The 22530-nt window shown below is 35.6% G+C and overlaps 1 protein-coding gene across 1 annotated transcript in view; it reads right to left on the reverse strand.

Moving 5' to 3' along the window:
• LOC145689154 (ionotropic receptor 93a-like) overlaps positions 1–22530 on the reverse strand; it is a 65545-nt gene that overhangs the window by 19737 nt on the left and 23278 nt on the right. The window contains exons 5-11 of the mRNA XM_081763288.1: positions 22143–22346; positions 20732–20838; positions 20076–20148; positions 13850–13924; positions 11813–11968; positions 10199–10361; positions 3361–3581 (exon numbers count right to left, since the gene is read on the reverse strand). Coding sequence (XP_081619414.1) covers positions 3361–3581; positions 10199–10361; positions 11813–11968; positions 13850–13924; positions 20076–20148; positions 20732–20838; positions 22143–22346 — 999 coding nt within the window. The remainder of the gene's footprint in view (positions 1–3360; positions 3582–10198; positions 10362–11812; positions 11969–13849; positions 13925–20075; positions 20149–20731; positions 20839–22142; positions 22347–22530) is intronic.

Below are 22530 nucleotides of genomic sequence, written 5' to 3' on the forward strand. Positions count from 1 at the left end.
TGTATTTGGGCATCATATAATTTTGTATATGTATACTTTTTCAATGTGCATATATACGTAAAATAATACTGTACTGTATATCTACTATATTATAAATGCCATTGTATGTTTGTATGTATGTATGAGTATGTTCCACATCTCCTCCTAGACGGTTCAACCGATTTTGAGCAAACTTGGCATAAATATTCTTTGGTACCAGGTAATCAACACTGCCTAGGTTAGCAACCCCCAACTCTTCCCTTTGCAGAGGGGGAGGGAGTGGAAACTTGAACCCAATGCAATTTAAATGGGGGTTATAAGAGTAGGAATGATTTCAATGATATAACGTAAGAACGAGAAAAATAATTTTAACGAAATTTTGGAAACATATAGGTTATAGTGTGACATAAAACACCCTTGGTATATAACGCCACTAGCGCCCCTAACGGCGGGAGTGGGAGGGAGAGACATGTAAAAATGATCCAAAATGACCGAGATTAGAGTAAAATCAATATATTTCGAAGTCGCGGAGATCATTAATGGTATCACCAAAGCCTAAAAGAGAAAGGGCAAGGCCGTAGGCCGAGTAAAGACGGGATCTGGAGGCGAAGCAGTGGGGGTGGGAGGGTTGATATATAAAAATCATCCAAAATGACCGATATTAGAGTCAAATCTATAAATTTTTAGGGTCCTTAAGATCATTATAATGACATTCCCAAAGCCAAAGACAGAAAGAGCGAGGCCGTAGGCCGAGCAAATACTGGGATTTGGGGCGGAGCGTGGGGTTGGTAAGGGTGATATGTAAAAATCGTCCAAAATGACCGATATTAGAGTAAAATCTATATATTTAGGGGTAAATCTAATATCATTAATAGCTTTCCCACGCCGAAAACAGAAAGAGCGAGGCCGCAGACCGAGCAAATACCAGGGTCTGGAATAGGGCCCTAGCTGGCCAAAGGCTAGCAAATTTATAAAATAATTATGTAGCTTTGTTTTTTTCTTTTTTTTAATGTGTTCAGAGAGGAAACTGTGCGCCTTCCCGAGGCTAAAACTGGTCTTAGTCCCTCCCGAGGAAGGCGCAAAGGCACTGATGTGAGGAGGGCGCAGCGGCCATCGGGCCGGTACTTGATTATGGCCAGTCCACCCCTGGTCGAAGCGTGTGTGTGTTTTTTTATTAATACAACAAGTTTTCTGAATTGTCAAGATACTATTTTGTTCTAAAAGTATAGGGTGATTACAAAAACAGTCCTTGAATTCGAAAGGATATACTAACTTTAATACCAAAAGGACTATCTTGCCCAAATTTTTACAATCTTTACATAAACTCAAAAGATTTTGGTGATTTTTATTAGAATCACGAACACACGTTGTGCACTCCACTTGTTACGCAACAACCACTGAGACGGTAATCGAGCTCCAACCATACATCTGAAGCGTATCCGGTGTCATGCAGTTGACCGTTGCACTGATGCGTTCATGAAGATCACTCAGGGCTTTGGGTAGTGGAGGTATAAAGCCTTTGTTCTTCAAGAAACCCCAAAGGTAAACTACACACAGAGTTAAATCCAGTGATCGTGAGGGCCAGTTGCAAAAATGCTGATCATTTAGTCCAACTCGTCCTATCCATTGATGTAGCAAGTTGTAGCTCAGAAAGCTGCGTACAGACTGATGTCAATGTGGAGATCCTCCATTTTGTAGAACGTAGTCACCTCCCTCTGCAACAAGTTGAGAAATTGACCAGTCGCGTAGCATTCGTAAGTAGCTTTCACTTGTGACTGCTTGTTCCTCAAAGAAGAACGGACGTACACTCGATGGTTTGACACTGCACAAAAAAACACAAATGCACCTGTGTGAACAAATATTTTATGTCATTTCACAATAAAATTGGGCATAGGTGGATTAAAATCAAACTTCCGTTTAAATATACGGTACATTGTTACACTGCTTGTTTTGGCAAGTTTTAGCATGAACCAGCTTCTTTACTGCTGGATAAACTCCATTTTATGCCCCCTAGCTACCTATAGTCTAAACCAGCGATTCTGAAAAAAAAAAGGTATGAAAATATTTTGAGTTAACCGAGCTTTCACCAAAATTACTTCAAAATATTTTATAACTGTTAATAATATGCGATTTTGAAATCAGGGACTGTTTTTGTGCTCACACTATACCATTACATTACGTAACAAACGAGGAGCTGAGTATTTCAAGCAGCAAACTGTGAGCTGTGTTCAGAAGACCCGTTAGTTTTTTTTTTCCTATTACGTCTAATGCGTTGTTGCCAAAGTGATACTTTTAAGGGACTGGAAAAATTCACGCACGTAATTATGTTTTGGAGAAGTGTATAAAATTTGACTTGATTTTCTCTTAATTTCATGTACGAGTTATCAGAATCCTTCCACTTCACAAGAGGACCACTACGGTACGGATGATATATAACAAGATTCAAAGTATATTTTCTGTTGGAGTATATTGACTATCTTGAAATGTTGATATATGCTGTTCATTATGTTTATACAATCACTTTATCAATTTATAGTTTCTATATTATGAATCAAGTAAAACTAAAACAGTGTTTGAGGTCCAAGACTTGGGTGAAATAGTTTTGTGAACTCTTATATCGATGAACAAGCTTATTCTCCTCCCTCCTGGCAAAATCCGAAATAACTTCACTGGTTTCGTTCGCTCACCCAAATAGTCTCATAAATTTTCAATTAGACTTAAATGTCGGAACTTAACACTCCTGTCCAAGAGTGACAGGTCCCGGAATGTTTGACATTGAAGTCGATGAACAGGGCAGATGTTATCTTCAAAGTTGTGAGTGTCCACTGCATATCCTACTCATCATCAAAATATTGAATCAATAGCAGCACCTGGTCACTGAAAATATCTAAATGAACATGCTGGTTCTTATTCACGTTCACCTGTTTGAGTGGGCTTAAGTCGTACGAAAACAATCACAGACTCTTCGCCAGATTGAACCACATCCTTCGTACACTGAGGTATTTTTTTTTTTTTTTTTTTTTTTTTTTTGGTGCATTAGGTGCCTTACGTAATAGGAACATAAATAAGAACGCGGCTTGTACTACCACATTTCACGTTTCCAATATCTGTGTTCTTGAAGAAACGGTCTTTTATAATATTTCCTCATAATAAGAAAGTTATCTATTTCTAATGCTTAAATCAATTAAGTATAACATAAATGCATTTTCCTACTTTTGAATATGGGTTTCATCTTGACACAATTTAGCGAACTTTATTTATTTATTTTCTTATTTCAATCTAGTTTAGATTCACGAGCCAAAACTTCTCATGTATCTCAGATTTCGCGTAAGTATCATACTAGCACACTTACAAACAACTAAGAAACTATTTGATACTTACAGAAAGAATTTCTTGAAGTCTTGAATCTTTAAGTAAGCCCCATGTAATGGTTCCCTTTCGTTTCAACAGATCATCCACTGACTCCACAGGATTCTCTATTTTGGGGAACGTAAGAAAGGCGACTAAATTCCCACAGTACGTAGTAACAATAACTAAAACAACCAACCACCATGTGCCAATTACGAGACGACCGCTGTCTGTTTCTGGTAGATGCATTCCACCTGCAAAGGTAAATAATCAGTAACCACTGCAAGGTATTTTAAACAAGCCAAATCATACATCTTTAATAATAATAAATTGCGTGGGGTGTCATAAGATTTTCACATGGAATAAAGAGACCTAGAACCAGCAAATTTGGCATACGTTCACACCTTCACTAGATCTAATTGCCTACAAAGCCCTTTTTTGGATTTCGGTATGAGGGGGGAAGAATTATGGGGTCAAAATAAATATATAAATGGAGATGATAAATGTCTGTGACACAGGATATTAGTGACAAATTCATGGTTTTTGGTATCGCTGAGGTCAATAATAACACTTCCGACGCCGTTCAATTTCAACCTTAGCCTTGATCGTCATGTAGGGGAGAGGGGGGACATTGGTGCACGGGGCACATATGTACGAGGTATACCCTAGATATTTTTCCACTGTGAAGACGTAAATGGACAGCGGTTAGGTGTTGGCAATATCGGTGACAAACGAATATCGTGAGACACAGTTGATGCATGGACGCAGTATTATTTTCTCTGTGCAGAAAAAACTTGATTTCTTAGAGCAAATGTAAGTTTTCACTTATGTCTTTGTAAGCTTATATTTGTAATAAACACTGGATTTTTGAAAACTTATGTATGTTGCATGAAAGTGTATTTTTTACAAATAATTTCATTTATGTTTTATTGCACTACGTGGTGTAATTTTTCAGTTATAGGAATTAATGATCCTGAAGTTCGGTTGGGGCACATTAGTACACATGCATGTGGGCTTGATTGGTACGGACCAATGTGCCCCCACTGCTCTGTACCAATCTACCCCTTCCATTTGTAATTATAAGGGTAGACTACTCTTTGTGCATTTCCCATATATCACAGTTTTCATTGTAATCAAGTAGAAAAAATGTTACTAATAATATAGGCTATCTCTTGTGTGTTCGCTTGATTCCATAATCAAAGCATAAAAATAAATTAACCAAAGTAATATGCTTTCCTATTATTATATTTCCGACCTTCCGGAACTATAGGTTTAGCCGATATACAAAAACTTTCGAATGGAAAATTGTTTAACCATTTAGGAGCCATGATAGCAAAAATGTGAAGATTATTCTCCCCAGGTCATAACATGCGAGTGATTTTAATAGGTATATGTCTAATAAAATCAACCTCAAATATATATTTGTACATGGACGCTAAAACACAGTGTATAGTAAGCTTCATAGTTATTCTACTTTCAGCAACCTATTTGAAAATTATTCGGCGAAGTTCTTGAAACTTTAATATTATAAAGGTAACCAGGAAAGTTCGCTTTCTGTGGAGTTCTGTGTTCAATGGACCTCACACCGTGAATTGAATGCGAATGGAGATAAGGCAAAGGTCAGTTGTTGGTGTGGATGTACCCAACATACTACCTGATTGTGGCACTTCAGTTACACAGTGAACGTGCGTAAGGACAGAGTGAACAGGGGACCTCCACAGAGAGCGAGTATGGTGTACGAGTTCAAACTGAGGTCAAACGCCGCTGTAGCAAGGGAGAAGATATACCAGGCCTTTGGTGAGGGCGTCGTGACTACGCGGACATTGCAACGGTGGTTTAACAAGTTTAAAGACGGTGACAAAACACTGGGAGACTCACCACATGCCGGAAGACCAACACATGTACAAAATGAAGATCTTCAGGCAGCAATTGAGGCGAACAGTGGCCAAACATGTGAGGAACTGGGACTACAATTCAGTATGAGTAGAGAAACCATTCGGCAGCACCTCATCAGCTTGGGAACCACTACAAGTTGGGTCGATAGGTGACATGATTTGACTCCGGGCCAGAAGGTAACGCGAGCAGATAACTGTGTTTCTTTGCTGTCTCGTCTGAGGAAGAAGCCATTTCTGGACAAGGTGTTGACATATGATTAGAAGTGGGTCCTGTACGAAGATCTAAGGTGCCGTCATTATTGGTTAGCATCCCTTAAACCGGTTCCAAAACAGGCGAAACCAGCATTGCACCAGAAGAAGTTCCTCCTATGTGTTTTGGTGAACTGCTCACGGCATCATGCTTCTGAAACTGCTACCAGTTGGTCAGAAGATCAATGGAACTGTGTACTGTCAGCAGTTGAGTCGTGTTCAAGAAAAACTCAAAACTTTGGAGCCAGCACACCTGAATCGCAAAGGGGCCCTCCTATTACAGGACAATACTAAGCCCCAAGTGGCTAGGATGACACGGGACACCATTCTATGCCTTGGATGGAAAACACTACTGCATCCGCCATACTCCCCGGGCATTGCACCATCCGATTATCACCTGTTCTACTGCGATGGAATCCATGGCCTTCCAGAATGTTGTCAGAATTTCGTCGACGATGCTGATGGGACTATTTTTGATCTTCCAGGTACGTCTTAGGTGACATATCGATGTTCGAAGATTGTGGGTGAAAAAGCAATAGAACTTTCTTGGTTACCTTTATAATAACAAAGCTCCACCTCCTTTGGAGACAAGGGTACGCTCGAACTAAGAGTATAACATCTTTTCCAGTTAGTAGTTGAGATATGAAAGATCTCAAAATTTTGTAAACTGTAGGTAGCCCTTGGATTGTTTACTTCTATTTTTCCTTATAGAGACAGAATCTCATTTATAGTATGTTTTTATCTTTGTAAATAGCTTCCGGAACTTTTAAATTTTGATGAGAACACAATCAAGTATTGAAGTCTTTATTTTATTTTTATTTTAAGATTATTTTTTTATTTTTTATTTTATTTATTTTATTATTTTTTTTGTAACAGGTTGAACTAGATCTGTTGAATTACTAAAGATTCTTACAAATTTTCACATTCTTTTTATGAAACATGTTTTTCTTTTGAATTTTTGCCGTTGTAGGTCCTTAAATCTATTGTTAAAATATACTTGAGTTTGTGGAAGTTTAATAGAATATTATATCTCAAAATATTTCATGGAAAAATATAACAGAAAATTACGTTATCACTATTATCAAAAAGTATGTAAAAAGTCTGTGTGATATTTCACTTTGCTCGTACCAATGTGTCCCAAGCCAGTACCAATCTGCCCCTACATGGGGAAGATTGGTACAGATTGCAGAGCTTTCGTAAAATGTAATTTACTCCAGGTAGGACATTAGTAGAAACAATATTGTACATTGTAAATGTAGCTAAAGAATCACGGTTTGAGTAGGAAAAAAATGTTTCTCAAGCTAACGATACGTTCTACAATCTCGTATAAGTAAAAATCTTTCCAATGTCTCCCCCTTTCTCCTATGTTAGGGGAAGCGTGGAAAATAACATACTCAAAATGACAGATATTAGTGTCAAAACCATAGGTTTCGGGATTCCTAAGGTGATTGCTACAGTTCCGATGGCATTTATGCCAAACTTTAGCCAAAAAAGGACATGGCAGCTGGTTCCTGAACTGACGCTTTTCTAATGCTTCGCAATTGTATAGCAGCACCCGCATTACATTATATAAATTTAGACAGTGGCGATGTGAATTTTAGTCTCTAGCATATGATGTAAAAATCTAAAGAAGAAATGTTTCCGAATCGAAAATTAAAATAATAATACACAGTATATTATTGATCCAAGAAAAGTTGACAGAAGATTTTGGGGCGTAGAATGTTCTACACAATGGAGCGTCATGCTCTTCAATTATTTCAATTTAATTTTTAACAACAGTTTCAATTTAGGACATGATTTAGTGTATTACAATTTTTATATTGGTTTATATAATTTTTTGTATGTTCTACGCTTCTGCCTTCCTTTTTAATTCACAAACTAGTGTGGAAACAGAACTATTTGAAACAGGCCAATTCGTCCATTTGGGAACGGGCCATCTTCTACAATTATAATAACAACAAAAAGATTTAAAACAATTCTAGTGAAGCAGTCAACTTGGCCTTAGTGCTGTGACTTTTAATTATAAAATCTCCCGCGAGGGAGATGAATAGAATAGAATAGAAGAAAAGTTGACTTGAAGAAAAATGTTATAAAATACACATATTTGACAATTTTACTGGTGAAGCAATTTGAAAATTGTTATATCAGGTAACAAATAGAGCTAAGGAATTTTATTTTTGGAAAAGGAATAGGTGTAAACAAACATGAAATATAATTCCAAGATTACGACGGGTAGACTTCTCTCCCTCTCTCTCTCTCTCTCTCTGTGTGTGTGTAACCTGATGGTACCATTTTGAAAATGAAATAATTAAGAATATATTATGTCATTGGCGACATGTAAGTGGTCATATCTACATTTATAGTGAAGCACTAACGAAACTATTAGTATTTTCTAGAAGTACTAACGATTGGCACTGATTTTTTCGTTAATGTTTGAGTAGGGGAACCAGCAGGTAGAGGAAGGTTACCAAAGAGCACGCACTTAATATTCATTTTCAAATAGCTCCGAAAGTAATGAAGCAAAAATTATATAAATTGTACAAAATTTTAATTGAAGTTTAGGCTACATTGTAAGAAATAGAAAAGTTTACTACTAGATGTAGAAATGGAGATATACGTTAAAAAGTTAAAAAACTCAAATGCGTACTCTTAAGGACCAGTGTCCCAAAGAGTGCGTTTTGCGGTCCCTAAGAGGGCGCACTCAACACCTATCATACTTGAAACCTAAACCCCTTCGTAAACTTTAATTTACCCTAAGGTTTGCTTCCAATTGTTCGTATACAGACAATTCTAAACTATTTTGCTTCCAACAATTTCTTCATTACACGTCCATGTGGTTTTAAAGAATTTATTATGAACGTACACGAAATTTAAAACATTAGAGAAAATCTTCGTTTAGTTTCACTCACAAATTATGATTTTTATGAGTAAAATTAATTATGATTTTTAAAGTTCTTAGTTCGTGGTTTCTTTACATTATTCCACCAACTGGAAAAAAATCCTGAACAACACCTTTAGTGTATGTCTTTTTTAATTCTTAGTTTGTAGTTTCATTACAATCGTAATCGAAGCCATATTTCACTCAGCATCTTCCTCCAGAACACTTCCAGAATCTTTATTTTGATCATTTCCTCACTACTTAGGACGACATCATCATACTATGAAAGGCAATGGCAAACTACCATGGACCAAAGGCCTAACTTTGGGCAGAACACCACATCATCATTGTAATTTAAGAAATTTTGTGAATTTAAAATACTTCTTATATATGATTTACAGTTGGTGCTTGAATCGAAGACAATTACAAATAATTCTACAATCCATTCAAACATCATATTACACTCCGAGAGTAACTGATGAGAATAACCATAGTCTGTAATATGAATGCCGCTACCCACACACACTATCAAAGAAATTCTCCCAAAGAGTACGTGCGCGTTCTTTGGTAACTCACTAACGCGCACTCTTTGGGAAACAGCAGTCAACTCGAGTAAAATTCATCCATGTGGCTGCATATGCAAGACCCCCGAAACAAAGCCATGGTAAACAATTCTATCTGCATTCATGTTTCCTACCATGCAACAAGAGTACTGTAGTTAGCTGCTATATCAGAATAATTTCTTAACTAAGAGTATTAAAATATTACATCAAGAATTCAAAAAAGTTATTTTTAGCTGTATTTTCTGTTTGCAGCGATCCGTTAACTTCCCTTTTCTTCGTATCAACTCTTACACAAAGACGCATCAAACAGCGTAGCAATAACAATTCTGTGTGTTACCACTTCAGCGTAATTGGCACTGCGCGCTCTTAGGGCGTGCGTACTCTTTGGTAACCCTCCTCTACTTACTCCCAACCATTGTTTAGGCTTCACTAATGAAGCACTAACGTTAAGGGTTGTGCACTATGAAGCATTAACAATGTACTAAGGATTGAGACTAAGTTTATCGTTAGTGCGTCATGTGGCGGAGGCAAGTTCACGGACCTCATGCTTTCTCTTATTTCACACGTATTTAATTTATGTTCATTATAGTTGCTATTAGTGTTTCTTTCAGACCTGTTTTTGGGGGGCATTGCCTCCCCGGAGTTTTGAGAGTGCTCCTTCCTCCGGAGCAGGCCACAAACGTAAGCCGCTCCCATTCTTTTACAGTTTTCTGTATGAGTTCTTGAGAAATGCATCTATTCTCTAATGCGATGAAAAGATAATAGTTATTTCTATTCAAGTATTACTTTAGCAATTCAAAATCAATTTTTCGAGGTTAAAGAATGACTGAAGGCAGCAGTCGCGCCATCAGTGCACGAGGTCCCGGATTCATTTTCCGATGTGAGAGTATCGAACTGGCTACAGTAGTTCAGATCTCGCTTTGAACTGTAGGTCGCGTTCTACATAGCTTCGCTGCTGACAAAGACCGTAACTACTAATTGAATTCAAACTAAAATATTGACCTTCCAACAATCAACTCTAGGATATGAATTCGGATACAGTTCGTGCCAACTGTTTGATGATACAAAAGAAAAACAAAATCAGGGTAATGTTAAACTAATAATATAACTTTTAACATTAAGAATTGTACACCAATTTATAAGTGAAATTATAGTTTCAATGAGAATTTCAGAAATATCGGAGTTTAAATTATGTTCAATTAGAGATTAATGTTTCATTAAACCATAGGAATATGCAACAGTAAGTTGCGATACTTTTACCAGGCTATTAACATACTAGTGCTTACCTTGTTGTAATAAAGCACCATAAACATACCAGTAGCAATTGGTGATTCGGAAGAGACCTCCTGAAGTCTTCTTACACTGAAATCTGTAATTTAGACTCCGGCGATGGACGTAATTTAAAATAGGACCCATCAGAATTACTGATACGGCAATGCACAACCAAGACTGGAAAATTAAACACTATTAGTATATACTAGAATTTATAAAGCATTCATATAAAATAATGATATAAGTACACTAATGTCCAAAATGATTGTCGCATATCTATAACTGTCTTCTTGTAAGAATATAATTTGATAATGATTTTGCAGGGTACTTTTAATACTGATACTATGTGTATAATCGGGAAATGTATATTTGTGGTAAATTTCATAGGAAAAGAATTATAAGTGCGAAAATTAGAATGAGTAAAAACAAAATGTTGCTAAATGAACAAGAACGTTTTATTTTCGTTTTATTGTTCTTATTTGCTGCTATTCTGACATGAAATTTGTCACATACATGTCTCTGCCGATTATACACATACTAACATTATAAGAAATACCGGACGAAATCGTTATCAAATTATATTCTAACAACATCATATTTATAGACATGCGACAATCATTTTGGACATGAGTGTACATTTAATGTTGATATAATGTTAAAATTAGAAGTACTAAACAAAGTAGCATATAAGGTTTCAACTATAAGATCTCGAAGAACAAGTTATTAGCCTAACAAGTAAGTTTCGTTTCACAGTATGAAACTATAGCAAATTTCCAAACTATGCGAATTTAATACTCAAACTTGAAGTAGTATATCTGTATGTAAGTTAGTGAAGCAAGAAGATTAAAATAGAGTCTGCTAAATTCATATCAAAAAGCCATTACTCGACATCTCCTACCGTTTTTGCTCTATGAAAATCAGCATTGAAACCGTAAGTACTAGTAAATTTTAAATATTTGTCATTTTCGGTGCAGTGTTCCGGGTAGTGATGATGTGCTTTTGTTTGTAGATTGAATTGATTGTAGAAAAAGTAAATAGTTTGTCGCTATCTATGAGCGTTTTTGTTATATGGCGATAAACGTCGAAACTGGAAATGGTTAATTTAAACCAATTTCGGTTTGAATAGAAAGTTAACGGAGGAAATGGAACCTATTTTTGGTATGCTGATTCGACATTTAAAAAAAAATAGCTTTTACCGTTTTTGCTCTGATACCTGGACGGATCGAACGAACGTAGTCATTCTATAAGACTTCCGACGCTTATACATAGTTTGGAAATCCATTATTAACAACTTGTTCTTCGAGATCTTGAAACACTCACTTTTTCTAGAAAAAAGACTCTCCACATAATCCTTCGCAATTCTTTAAAATATTGAAAGACATTGATATCACCGTTTTGACTTTCATTTCTACAGAATATACAGGTGATATTCTTGCGCAATTAATTATGTTTATCCTATTAACAATTTAAAATAAAATTTGTAATATTACAGATATTTTGTGCACAAATACATCTAAAGTCAGAAATAAAAATTAAGGAATATATATATATATATATATATATATATATATATATATATATATATATATATAGTCAGAAAAATACCATGGGTGCAGAAAGACACTTACATCAGTAGTAAATGGGTACATGAAAAGAAGTACTCGACTTAGTTCCTGTGGGCGGGCTATCATAAATGTGTACGCTTGAATAGACACAGGTAATGTAAAATTTATGATTGTTTTCCTTTCTTCAGTGACAGTAAAAGCAGCTGCAGCCAAGAGTACCTGCAAAGATGCATATGCTATAAACTAAACTCAATCTACTTGAAATTAGACAGCTAATTAAGTAGAAAGTTTATAGCATTATTGAAAACTAGAGGCATGCCTTATTTTGTAAAGAAATATATTCCGTGAAAATAATAATTCACTGTCCTACATTTTTTTTCTCTCTCTCTCTTTCCTGAATGGAAGTGACCTCATGATTACGAATCTGAAGTCAGATATGCTGTATCAGGTCTGATTTTTCCGAAATGTTGAAATGAAATTTTGAAGGAAATCTCACATTTCTGAAAGTTATGTCTATAATAAAATTGCTATTTTTATGTAAATACAAATTACATGAAAAAATTATCTACATGACATTCAGTCATCAGACGGATAAACCAATATTTATAACTTAGTATTGCGTGCAGTTTTATGTGATATATGGGGAGCGTGACACGTATTAAGTCCCAATAGTTATCTGCGAGCGTTGACACACAAGATTTTTCCTCGTATCGCTGCTCCAGGATCTGAATTGATTGGTAAAACCTCTCACCATACTCTTCAGGCACAGCTCCAGGATTTTCGAGAAAGGATAGGTGGCTTTGTAGGAAATGCATTTTGAGTGACATATTGCATCGCATAATGTGCAGGCTTGTCAACAACTCCTCAAATAGCTGTACATAGTTCGCATTTTTGTTGTTATCCAGAAAGGTTGTTGTTACAACCAAGGTCTCTGCCATATCACCCATCGTTGGGAAAAATGTGTCGCATTGAAGTGTGAATATGTAGAGAAAGACGAACAACCATGCCCAAGTTTCAGGGTTGCAGCTTCATTTTTTTGAGGTGATGATTAAAACTGCATGACTACCCCTCGTAAACTAATTATCATTATTTGAGTGATTGCTAGAAATTTAATTCCAACATGTCCGTAATCCACTTGGAATTGAATTGGGTCTCCCAAAGGCGAAAACATTTATCCGCGAGGGAGATTTGTCATTACAATATTTCACAATAAAAGAAAATCGTTAAGTTACAAAAAACAACTTCTTTTTTCCAGAATGTCCTATCACAATAAAAGAAAATTGTTAAATCACAAAACAATTTCTTTTTTCAGAATCCATGTACATATAAAGTTAAGTTTAGAAAATAGTTCCTGATTTTGAAAAACAGTGTAAATTTATCTTCTTAGTACGAATATGAACAGGAAAATCAACTAGAACATTTGCAATTACCTAGAACTAAACTGTGTGTGAAATTTTGAATATTTTCAAGATAATGAATTTTATTATTTGAATATTTGCTAGATAATGATAGAAACTAGAACATTACTAGAATTAACCAATTATGTAATAATAGTGGTTTTCAGAATAAAGAACTAGGACATTTTTTCTCAATTTGAAATTTGAAACAGTCAATTAAATAAAAAACAAATTTTAAAATGGGATTTACGTTCTATTTATGATCTTCCGCAATATATCGATAGAAATATCGTTTTACGTGAAGCCAATAACGTTAGATTTACACACTATATACTGTATGTGTGAATAACATCTAACGCATCTGTGAATTCACGCAACTTAGACTGATCGTGTATATCTTTTGAAGCAAGAGGAATAGAAATCTGACTTATGTAACAAAATTTACCGTCATCCATGAAGTATTTTGAGATGAAAGCAAATGACATCATCCGTAACACTGAATTATATTTAGCATTTGTATATATGACTGTAAATATGTTTTTAAAGTAAGAATTAATCAAAACAGAGTAAAGACAGAGAAATATATCTATTAGGTGATGTTAAAACACTTATAACCACTACTTTCCCTCTGTTTTAAGTTGATTAGGAACTTACTATAACTTTAAAGAATTTTACACAGAGAATATTCACATGGAAATCTTACCTCATTTCTTCTAACTGCTTCGATCATTTTATTGAAGGCTCTTGCAATTGCATGGCGATTTTTCTCCATTGACGCCTACGTAAAGTAAACAATACTCATTATACAAAATTATATTTCTTTATTTTCGAGTTACTTCACACACATAAGACTTACATGCTTACTGTATTACTGCGTTTATGCAATGAGTTGTTTCAAGAGAAGAAAAAAAATATTTAGCAACTATGACATTTCGTATCAATGCTTATTATTGATTTCAGAAAGAATACTCATAACAAAACAAGAAAATTCATAACTGACTAATAAATTACGAATATTGGTAGTAGAAAACTGGCAAATCACTGTTTACTTACATTTTCTTCAATAACATGTAAGTAATTAAACCACGTTTAGCCATCCCTCATTAATACGAATTTCCAGTTTATCCAAACACAATTTATAACTTTAAATTCACTTTTTCCAATGTTTTATTCTAAAATATAATGAGTGACTGAAGTAGTGTAAATGATTATCAAAATAATAGAAACACCTGTAGTTTACAACATATAAGATATCTGAGTAATAACACAGGTTATGTGTGCAGTGCCTCGCTGTAGTTAGTGGTGTGTTAGGTAATGACAGTGTTCGTAGTTTGAAGAAAATTTCCCTAATCTAGGGAAATTTCATAGGTAAATTTAGCAAAAAGAGAACGGGGAATTTTTTGATAAAATGTGAAAATCCAGAGAAATTTTCGCACTAACTAATTGACCAATATAAATGCTTAAAATTTTCTTTTTTCTTGAGAAATAAACCAATATAATAGTAAAGTTTGTGTGTGTTCAAAGTAGCATAATTTGCAACGCGTGTCAAGTTGGACCAACCACCAACACCAAAACGACCGGAACATATCTCAGAATTATGGGCTATTTATGGGCTAATTAGTTGCTCTAATCCCAATTTTTGGGCTCCTACTGTTTAGCGGGAAATCGGATTCAAAGTGGGCGAGTCCAGCTTGATATCAAGCTAGAACCCCCCATATGGTTAGAATGGTCCGATCGAAAAAATTCAAACGCCAGAATTATGGGCTATTTATGGGCTAATTAGTTGCTCTAATCCCAATTTTTGGGCTCCTACTGTTTAGCGGGAAATCGGATTCAAAATGGTCGAGTGCAGCTTGATATCAAGCTAGAACTCCCCATACGGTTAAAATGGTCCAATCGAAAGAATTCAAACGCTAGAATTATGGACTATGTATGGGCTAATTAGTTGCTCTAATCCCAATTTTTGGGCTCCTACCTTTTAGTGCAAAATCGGAATCAAATTCTGCGAGTCTAGCTTGACATCAAGTAAAAACTCTCCATAAGGTTAGACATCTCGAATCGAAGAAAATCAAACGTCAGAGATATGGGCTATTTATGTTCTAATTGATGCTGTAATTCCGAGTTTAGGGCTGCTACGTTTTAGCAGGAATTCCTTATCAAATTGTGAGATTTAGCTTAACTTCTTGCTATAAACCTAGGGTTATAACACTCCGATCAAAAGAAATAAAACGTCGGAATTATGGGTTATTTGTATTCTAAATTGTTGCTCTAATGTCGAGTTTTTTCTTCTATCGTTAGCAAGAAATCTCAAGCAAGATTGGTATTGATTTTTAGATAAGTTGGGATGATACTTTCAAAGTTGCAGTGAGAAAACATCGATGTTTATTAACTGAAAATTGATTTATTTGCACTCTCCGCAAATGTAAATCTATATCTCTACAAGTAAATCCATGAATTCTTTTTTCACGTGTGTATGTTCATTATGTTTTTAAGTAAATAGTGTATATATAGAATTTATATAGTGAAATATCATTATTTATTAAATCATTTTTTTTTCTAAGGAAAAGCCTCTTTGCCGTTGCTGGGGGCCGCAGTCAGTGGCACAGTGGTAGAGCGTTTGCCTCTTGTGCGTGTAATTCCTGGTTCCATCCCAGATCACGCCAATTGATCTTTGTGGTTGACAAACACCATGTACTTGGGTTTTATCGGCATATCTACCGCTGTGCCATTGCGGGCCCCAGCAACGATGAAGAGGCATTTCCTATAAACTAAAAAAAATATTTAAAAAACAATATGATATTTCACCATATAAATTCTATATATACACTACTTGCTTCCAGACATACTGAACATATAAACGTGAAAAGACATTTCATAAATTTACTAGTAGAGATATATATTTGCATTCGCGAAGAATGCAAAAAAATCAATTTTCAGTTAATAGATATCGACGTTTTCTCACTGCAACTTTGCAACTATCATCCCACGTTATCTAGAAATCAATACCAATCTTGCATGAGATTTCTTGCGAACGATAGAAGAACTAAAATCGACATTAGAGGAACTAATTTGAAAACAAATAAACCATAATTCCGGCATTTTAATTATTTGATTATTTATAGCACTAGGTTTATAGCTAGAAGTTATGCCAAATCCCACAATTTGATGAAGAACTCCTGCTAAACGGTAGCAGCCCCAAACTCGGAATTAGAGCACCAATTAACCCAAAAATAGCCCATAATACCGGCGTTTGAGTTTTTTTGGATCGGACCATTGTTACCGAATCGGAGGTTCTAGCTTGATGTCAAGCTAGACTCGCCTGTTTTGTTTGCCAATTCCCGCTAAACATTAGGATCCAAGAAATAGAATAACAGCAACACATTACCCCATAATTCTGGCGTTTGAATTTTTTCGACCGGACCATTCTAACCCTAACTACAAGGGGGTTCTGGCTTGATATCAAGTTAGACTCGCCATTTTGAATCCGATTTCCCGCTAAACAGTAGGAGCCCAAAAATTGGGATTAAAGTAAATAAGTAGTCCATAAATAGCCCATAATTCTGGCGTTTGAATTTCTTCGATCGGACCATTCTAACCGTAACCGTATGGGAGGTTCTAGCTTCATATCAAACTAGACTCGCCTATTTTGAATCCGATTTGCCGGTAAACAGTAGGAGCCCAAAAATTGGGATTAGAGCAACTAATTACCCCATAAATAGAACATAATTCTGGCGTTTGAATTTTTTTGGATCGGACCATTCTAACCGTAACCGAATGGGAGGTTCTAGCTTGATATCAAGCTAGACTCGCCCATTTTGAATCCGATTTCCCGCTAAACAGTAGGAGTCCAAAAATTGGGATTAGAGCAACTAATTAGCCCATAACTAGCCCACAATTCTGGCTTTGAATTTTTTTCGATCGGACAATTTTAACCGTAACCAAATTGGGTCTTTTAGCTTGATATCAAGTTAGACTTGCCCATTTTAAATCCGATTTCCTACTAATTAATAGGAGCCCAAAAATTGGGATTAAAGTAAATAAGTAGTCCATAAATAGTCCATAATTTTGGCGTTTGAATTTTTTCGATCGGACCATTCTAACCGTAACCGTATGGGAGGTTCTAGCTCCATATCAAGCTAGACTAGCCTATTTTGAATCCGATTTCCCGCTGAACAGTAGGAGCCCAAAAATTGGGATTAGAGCAACTAATTAGCCCATGAATAGCCTATGATTCTGGCGTTTGAATTTTTTCGATCGGATCATTCTAACCGTAACCGTATGAGGGGTTCTAGCTTGATACCAAGCTAGACTCGCCCATTTTGAATCCGATTTCCCGCTAAACAGTAGGAGTCCAAAAATTGGGATTAGAGCAACTAATTAGCCCATAACTAGCCCACAATTCTGGAGTTTGAATTTTTTCGATCGAACCATTCTAACCGTAAAAGAATGGGAGGTTCTAGCTTGATATCAAGCTAGACTTGCCAATTTTGAATCAAATTTCCCGCTAAACAGTAGGAGCCCAAAAATTGGGATTAGAGCAACTAATTAGCCCATAGATAGCCCATAATTCTGGCGTTTGAATTTTTTCGATCGGACCATTCTAACCGTAACCGAATGGGAGGTTCTAGCTTGATATCAAGCTGGACTCGCCCACTTTGAATCCGATTTCCCGCTAAACAGTAGGAGCCCAAAAATTGGGATTAGAGCAACTAATTAGCCCATAAATAGCCCATAATTCTGGCGTTTGAATTTTTTCGATCGGACCATTCTAACCATATGGGGGGTTCTAGCTTGATATCAAGCTGGACTCGCCCACTTTGAATCCGATTTCCCGCTAAACAGTAGGAGCCCAAAAATTGGGATTAGAGCAACTAATTAGCCCATAAATAGCCCATAATTCTGGCGTTTGAATTTTTTCGATCGGACCATTCTTACCATATGGGGGGTTCTAGCTTGATATCAAGCTGGACTCGCCCACTTTGAATCCGATTTCCCGCTAAACAGTGGGAGCCCAAAAATTGGGATTAGAGCAACTAATTAGCCCATAAATAGCCCATAATTCTGGCGTTTGAATTTTTTCGATCGGACCATTCTAACCATATGGGGGGTTCTAGCTTGATATCAAGCTGGACTCGCCCACTTTGAATCCGATTTCCCGCTAAACAGTAGGAGCCCAAAAATTGGGATTAGAGCAACTAATTAGCCCATAAATAGCCCATAATTCTGGCGTTTGAATTTTTTCGATCGGACCATTCTTACCATATGGGGGGTTCTAGCTTGATATCAAGCTGGACTCGCCCAATTTGAATCCGATTTCCCGCTAAACAGTAGGAGCCCAAAATTGGGATTAGAGCAACTAATTAGCCCATAAATAGCCCATAATTCTGGCGTTTGAATTTTTTCGATCGGACCATTCTAACCATATGGGGGGTTCTAGCTTGATATCAAGCTGGACTCGCCCACTTTGAATCCGATTTCCCGCTAAACAGTAGGAGCCCAAAAATTGGGATTAGAGCAACTAATTAGCCCATAAATAGCCCATAATTCTGGCGTTTGAATTTTTTCGATAGGACCATTCTAACCATATGGGGGGTTCTAGCTTGATATCAAGCTGGACTCGCCCACTTTGAATCCGATTTCCCGCTAAACAGTAGGAGCCCAAAAATTGGGATTAGAGCAACTAATTAGCCCATAAATAGCCCATAATTCTGAGATATGTTCCGTGCGTTTTGGTGTTGGTGGTTGGTCTAACTTGACACGCGTTAATTTGCACACATTGTTGGCTGAGTTATTTGTGTGTATATTTTTGTTGAAAAAGTCAAGAAAAAAGTTAAAAGAAGCAAAAAGCAAATGAATAAAACACATGTGGTTGGTATTTCTTTCAATATAGCTAAATTAATCTTATCACAAATTCTGTCATGGGTATTGGACTCTCAATAAACTAGGGAAAATTTGATAAGAAAAGGGAAAATTTTGTGTTAGTCAAGGGAAATTTTCTTAAGGAAACCTACGAACATTGGATAATAGTCTGTAGTCAGTGATAAAAGTGAGGGTGAAGGCGGGGACGCCGTCCCCCTACTTTCACAAAATATATGTGGCGTCCCCTCACTTTCTAAAAAAAAGTTACAATGGACAAAGATAGGGAAGGGGGACGGTGTGACGTCATGCGTCCCCTATCTTTTCTGATCCACTTTTACTCCTGTTTGTAGTACGTCAGCACGTTGAACGGACGCGTCTGTTGAAGCGGGCAGGTGGTGATGATGTAAACTGGGAAATCCTTCTGAATTTTAAAGAAGCTAAATTGTAGCTACGCGGTTACTTGGCGTAAGTGTACCTAAAGTCTTCAGTCTGTTAAGTGCGTTGTAAGGAAGTGTCCAAGGTGATGATGACCTACAGAGCTCACGGGAAAACAACAGCGATAAGTAATAGTAGATGGAAGAGAAGCCTCTGTGACAGGGACTGCCGAACATTAAAAGGGGTTGTTACTAAGAACAATTGAGCGAATGCGACAAAAGTGCCTGCGGAGCTCAATCAGTACCTAGAACAGCCTATTGTAACAATCCGACACGAATTAATAATCTGAACATTCACAATCGAGTTGAAATTTCCTACCTTTTTAACACCATCAAGAACGCTTTAGATCGAAGAAACTGTGCCGGGAACATATAAAACGGACCGCCGATTATTGGAAATCAGTGATAGCTGTATTGAGTACTCTTTCATCTAATATCTTCAAAAACAAGCCAGAGCTCAATCCAATTATTAAATAGCCTAATCTATGTTGGGAAAAAGTTTCTTGCTATCTTACGGTTTTTACTGTACTCTGATAGCCGTGGAAGTCGTACGGACAAACAGAATAGTTCTACAAGACATCCTATACTTTCCCATAACGTATTTTGATACTCTAAAAAGTAAATATCTATACTTACTGCTGATTGAACTGCTAACACAGTTTCATTGGTCAGTTTCTCTCTATGTTCCGAGAACACAAATACAGAATAACTACAATAAGAGAGAGAGAAATTGAATAGACATTTGATAAGGGTGAAAAAAGTATCAAAATAAGTTTTAAAAAAATAAAAATAAGTTGCATTTGATTCTGAAAATTGAATAGATGTTTGTGGTTCAAAATTTGCACTAATAAATTACAAATAAGAAGCTTATTACTTATTATTCGATTTATAAGTGTTTCTTTTAAAGATGTTATTCAAGAAATCTTTTTTTTTTTTTTTTAATCTCTACAGAGTTTTGAAGTATATATAAACACATTATCGAAACGACTGTTTAAGGATTGGCCATTTTCTCTAGCGAAATCAATTTCAAGCATAAACTTATTTGAAGTATTGTACTTAACACAATAGCAATATGTGTTTTGTTTATACATCAAGCTTGATATGTTATTTATATAGGATGAGAGGATTTTATTTATATACGATTTTGATAACACCATATAACGTATTTAAAATAAAGAGAACTATCATAATGATACTCTTATTTTTAATTAAATTATCATATGCAATAACAAAATTAAGAGAACATTTTAAACATTATATTTATGATATGGTATACGCATTTTCAAACTTACCTAAAATTTAAATTTTTCGCCAACTCATCAACAATTTCAAATATGAGTCCCTTAAATTCTACACCATGTCCACTTTCATTGAAACGTAAAATTTGCCATGGAGGAAACTATTTAATCATAAACACAAATTAAAATTAAAGAAATCACAGTAAGAACATAGCAATGAAAGCATTATATACATACATACATACATACATACACACACACACATATATATATATATATAACAAAAGACATTCAGTAAAGACAAGTAAAATATTCAATTGATCACGCTGCACACCATCACAAATATTTATCTTTTAATTAGTCTTTCACATTATCATGTAAAAAATGGTTACTCTCAACTTTATTCCACTGACTATATGCAAAATACATACATAATGTAAATAATGTTTTAATTACTAAAATTCCTTTCATAGGTGTTAAGTTCTAGGATTTTTTCACTGAGTAACAAATATTTGCTTGCAGTTTGATGTTTTATCGAAATAAAGTGACAAGACAAAACTTATTTCACACCAGGGGCGGATCCAGGGGGGCGATCGGGGCAATCACCCCCCCCCCCCTCAGAAGAGGAAAATTTCTTATTTTGCCTATATGAATAAAACCCATCCCAAAGTTTGGAGCCCTTAAAAGTAGCAGTATAAAAACCTACCGCCCCCCCAGAAGTCGGTCCTGGATCCGCCCCTGTTTCACACCTTACTTATCAATTGATTTAATTAAATTGTTGCTCTTTTTCTAAGTTCAGTTGAATCATTAATTTATTTCATATACACAATTGTCAGGAATTTGACAACATACAAATTATTTTATTTATCTTATCGAAACAGTTAAGTAGAAACTTTGGAAAGTTTACCCTATTAAGAGAAAACAATCTACTGTAGCAGGTATGAAGATTCTGACTCATGTTTTCAGAATCCTCATAATAAAAGATGTGCACCTTGAGAGCAAACTAAAAGTATGCAATTAATAATTATTCTGCTTCAAGAACATTTTGAAGGATATAGTCTCTCACAACTTAATATGTTACATTTTTTATGCCTGTAGATATTCAATTTTAGTTACTTTAAGAATAACACTATTGAATTGAGTATAGCTTTTACTTTACAATAGAATAAATATTTTGTTTATAACTCACAAAATAGTCTTTTTTATTTTTAATATTGCATTTAAAATCTGTACACTTTTAACTAACTAACTTTATGACCTATGGAACCCGGAGGTGCAATGCTGCCTTCACAAAAGCTTTCCATTGACTTTAAAAAGAGGGTTAACCACCTTCTTGTAATTAATTCAGATATGTACATCTCCCATAAGAATGTTTTAAACCTCATATTTCTGTTTAATTTTTCGAATCCATTCTTATTTTAATTTTATATATGTAAAATCAAAACAGTATTTTGTTAATACTTACATGGAATGATGTAATAGGAATATTACGACCTCTGAACCCATGTGCTACGTGAGGGAATACATGATCCTTTAGAATTGGTCCTTCTCTTGGCTTCCACGAACCAACATCTAGAAGTTGAACATTGCCACCAGTGCCCCACGATTCAGCAGCCTGAAGTCTCCAATTTATACATCTGCCACAATGACCCTCATTTAAGAGAAATCCCTTTAAACAGAAAATGATCATATATAGTTATTATAAAAGTTCGAAAAATTTTATACATAGCAACCGGCAACTGGATCTACTTACAGAACATTTTTCTTTAAAAACTTACGATCATCTCAGAGAATATCGTTAACTGAACACTAACTTCAGGATACTGATTCTTCTTAACAAAAAACTTAGTGAG

This window comes from Thermobia domestica, chromosome 1 (assembly GCF_964235325.1).
Source record: "Thermobia domestica chromosome 1, izTheDome1.hap1.1, whole genome shotgun sequence".
NCBI classification, from domain to species: Eukaryota; Metazoa; Arthropoda; class Insecta; order Zygentoma; family Lepismatidae; genus Thermobia; species Thermobia domestica.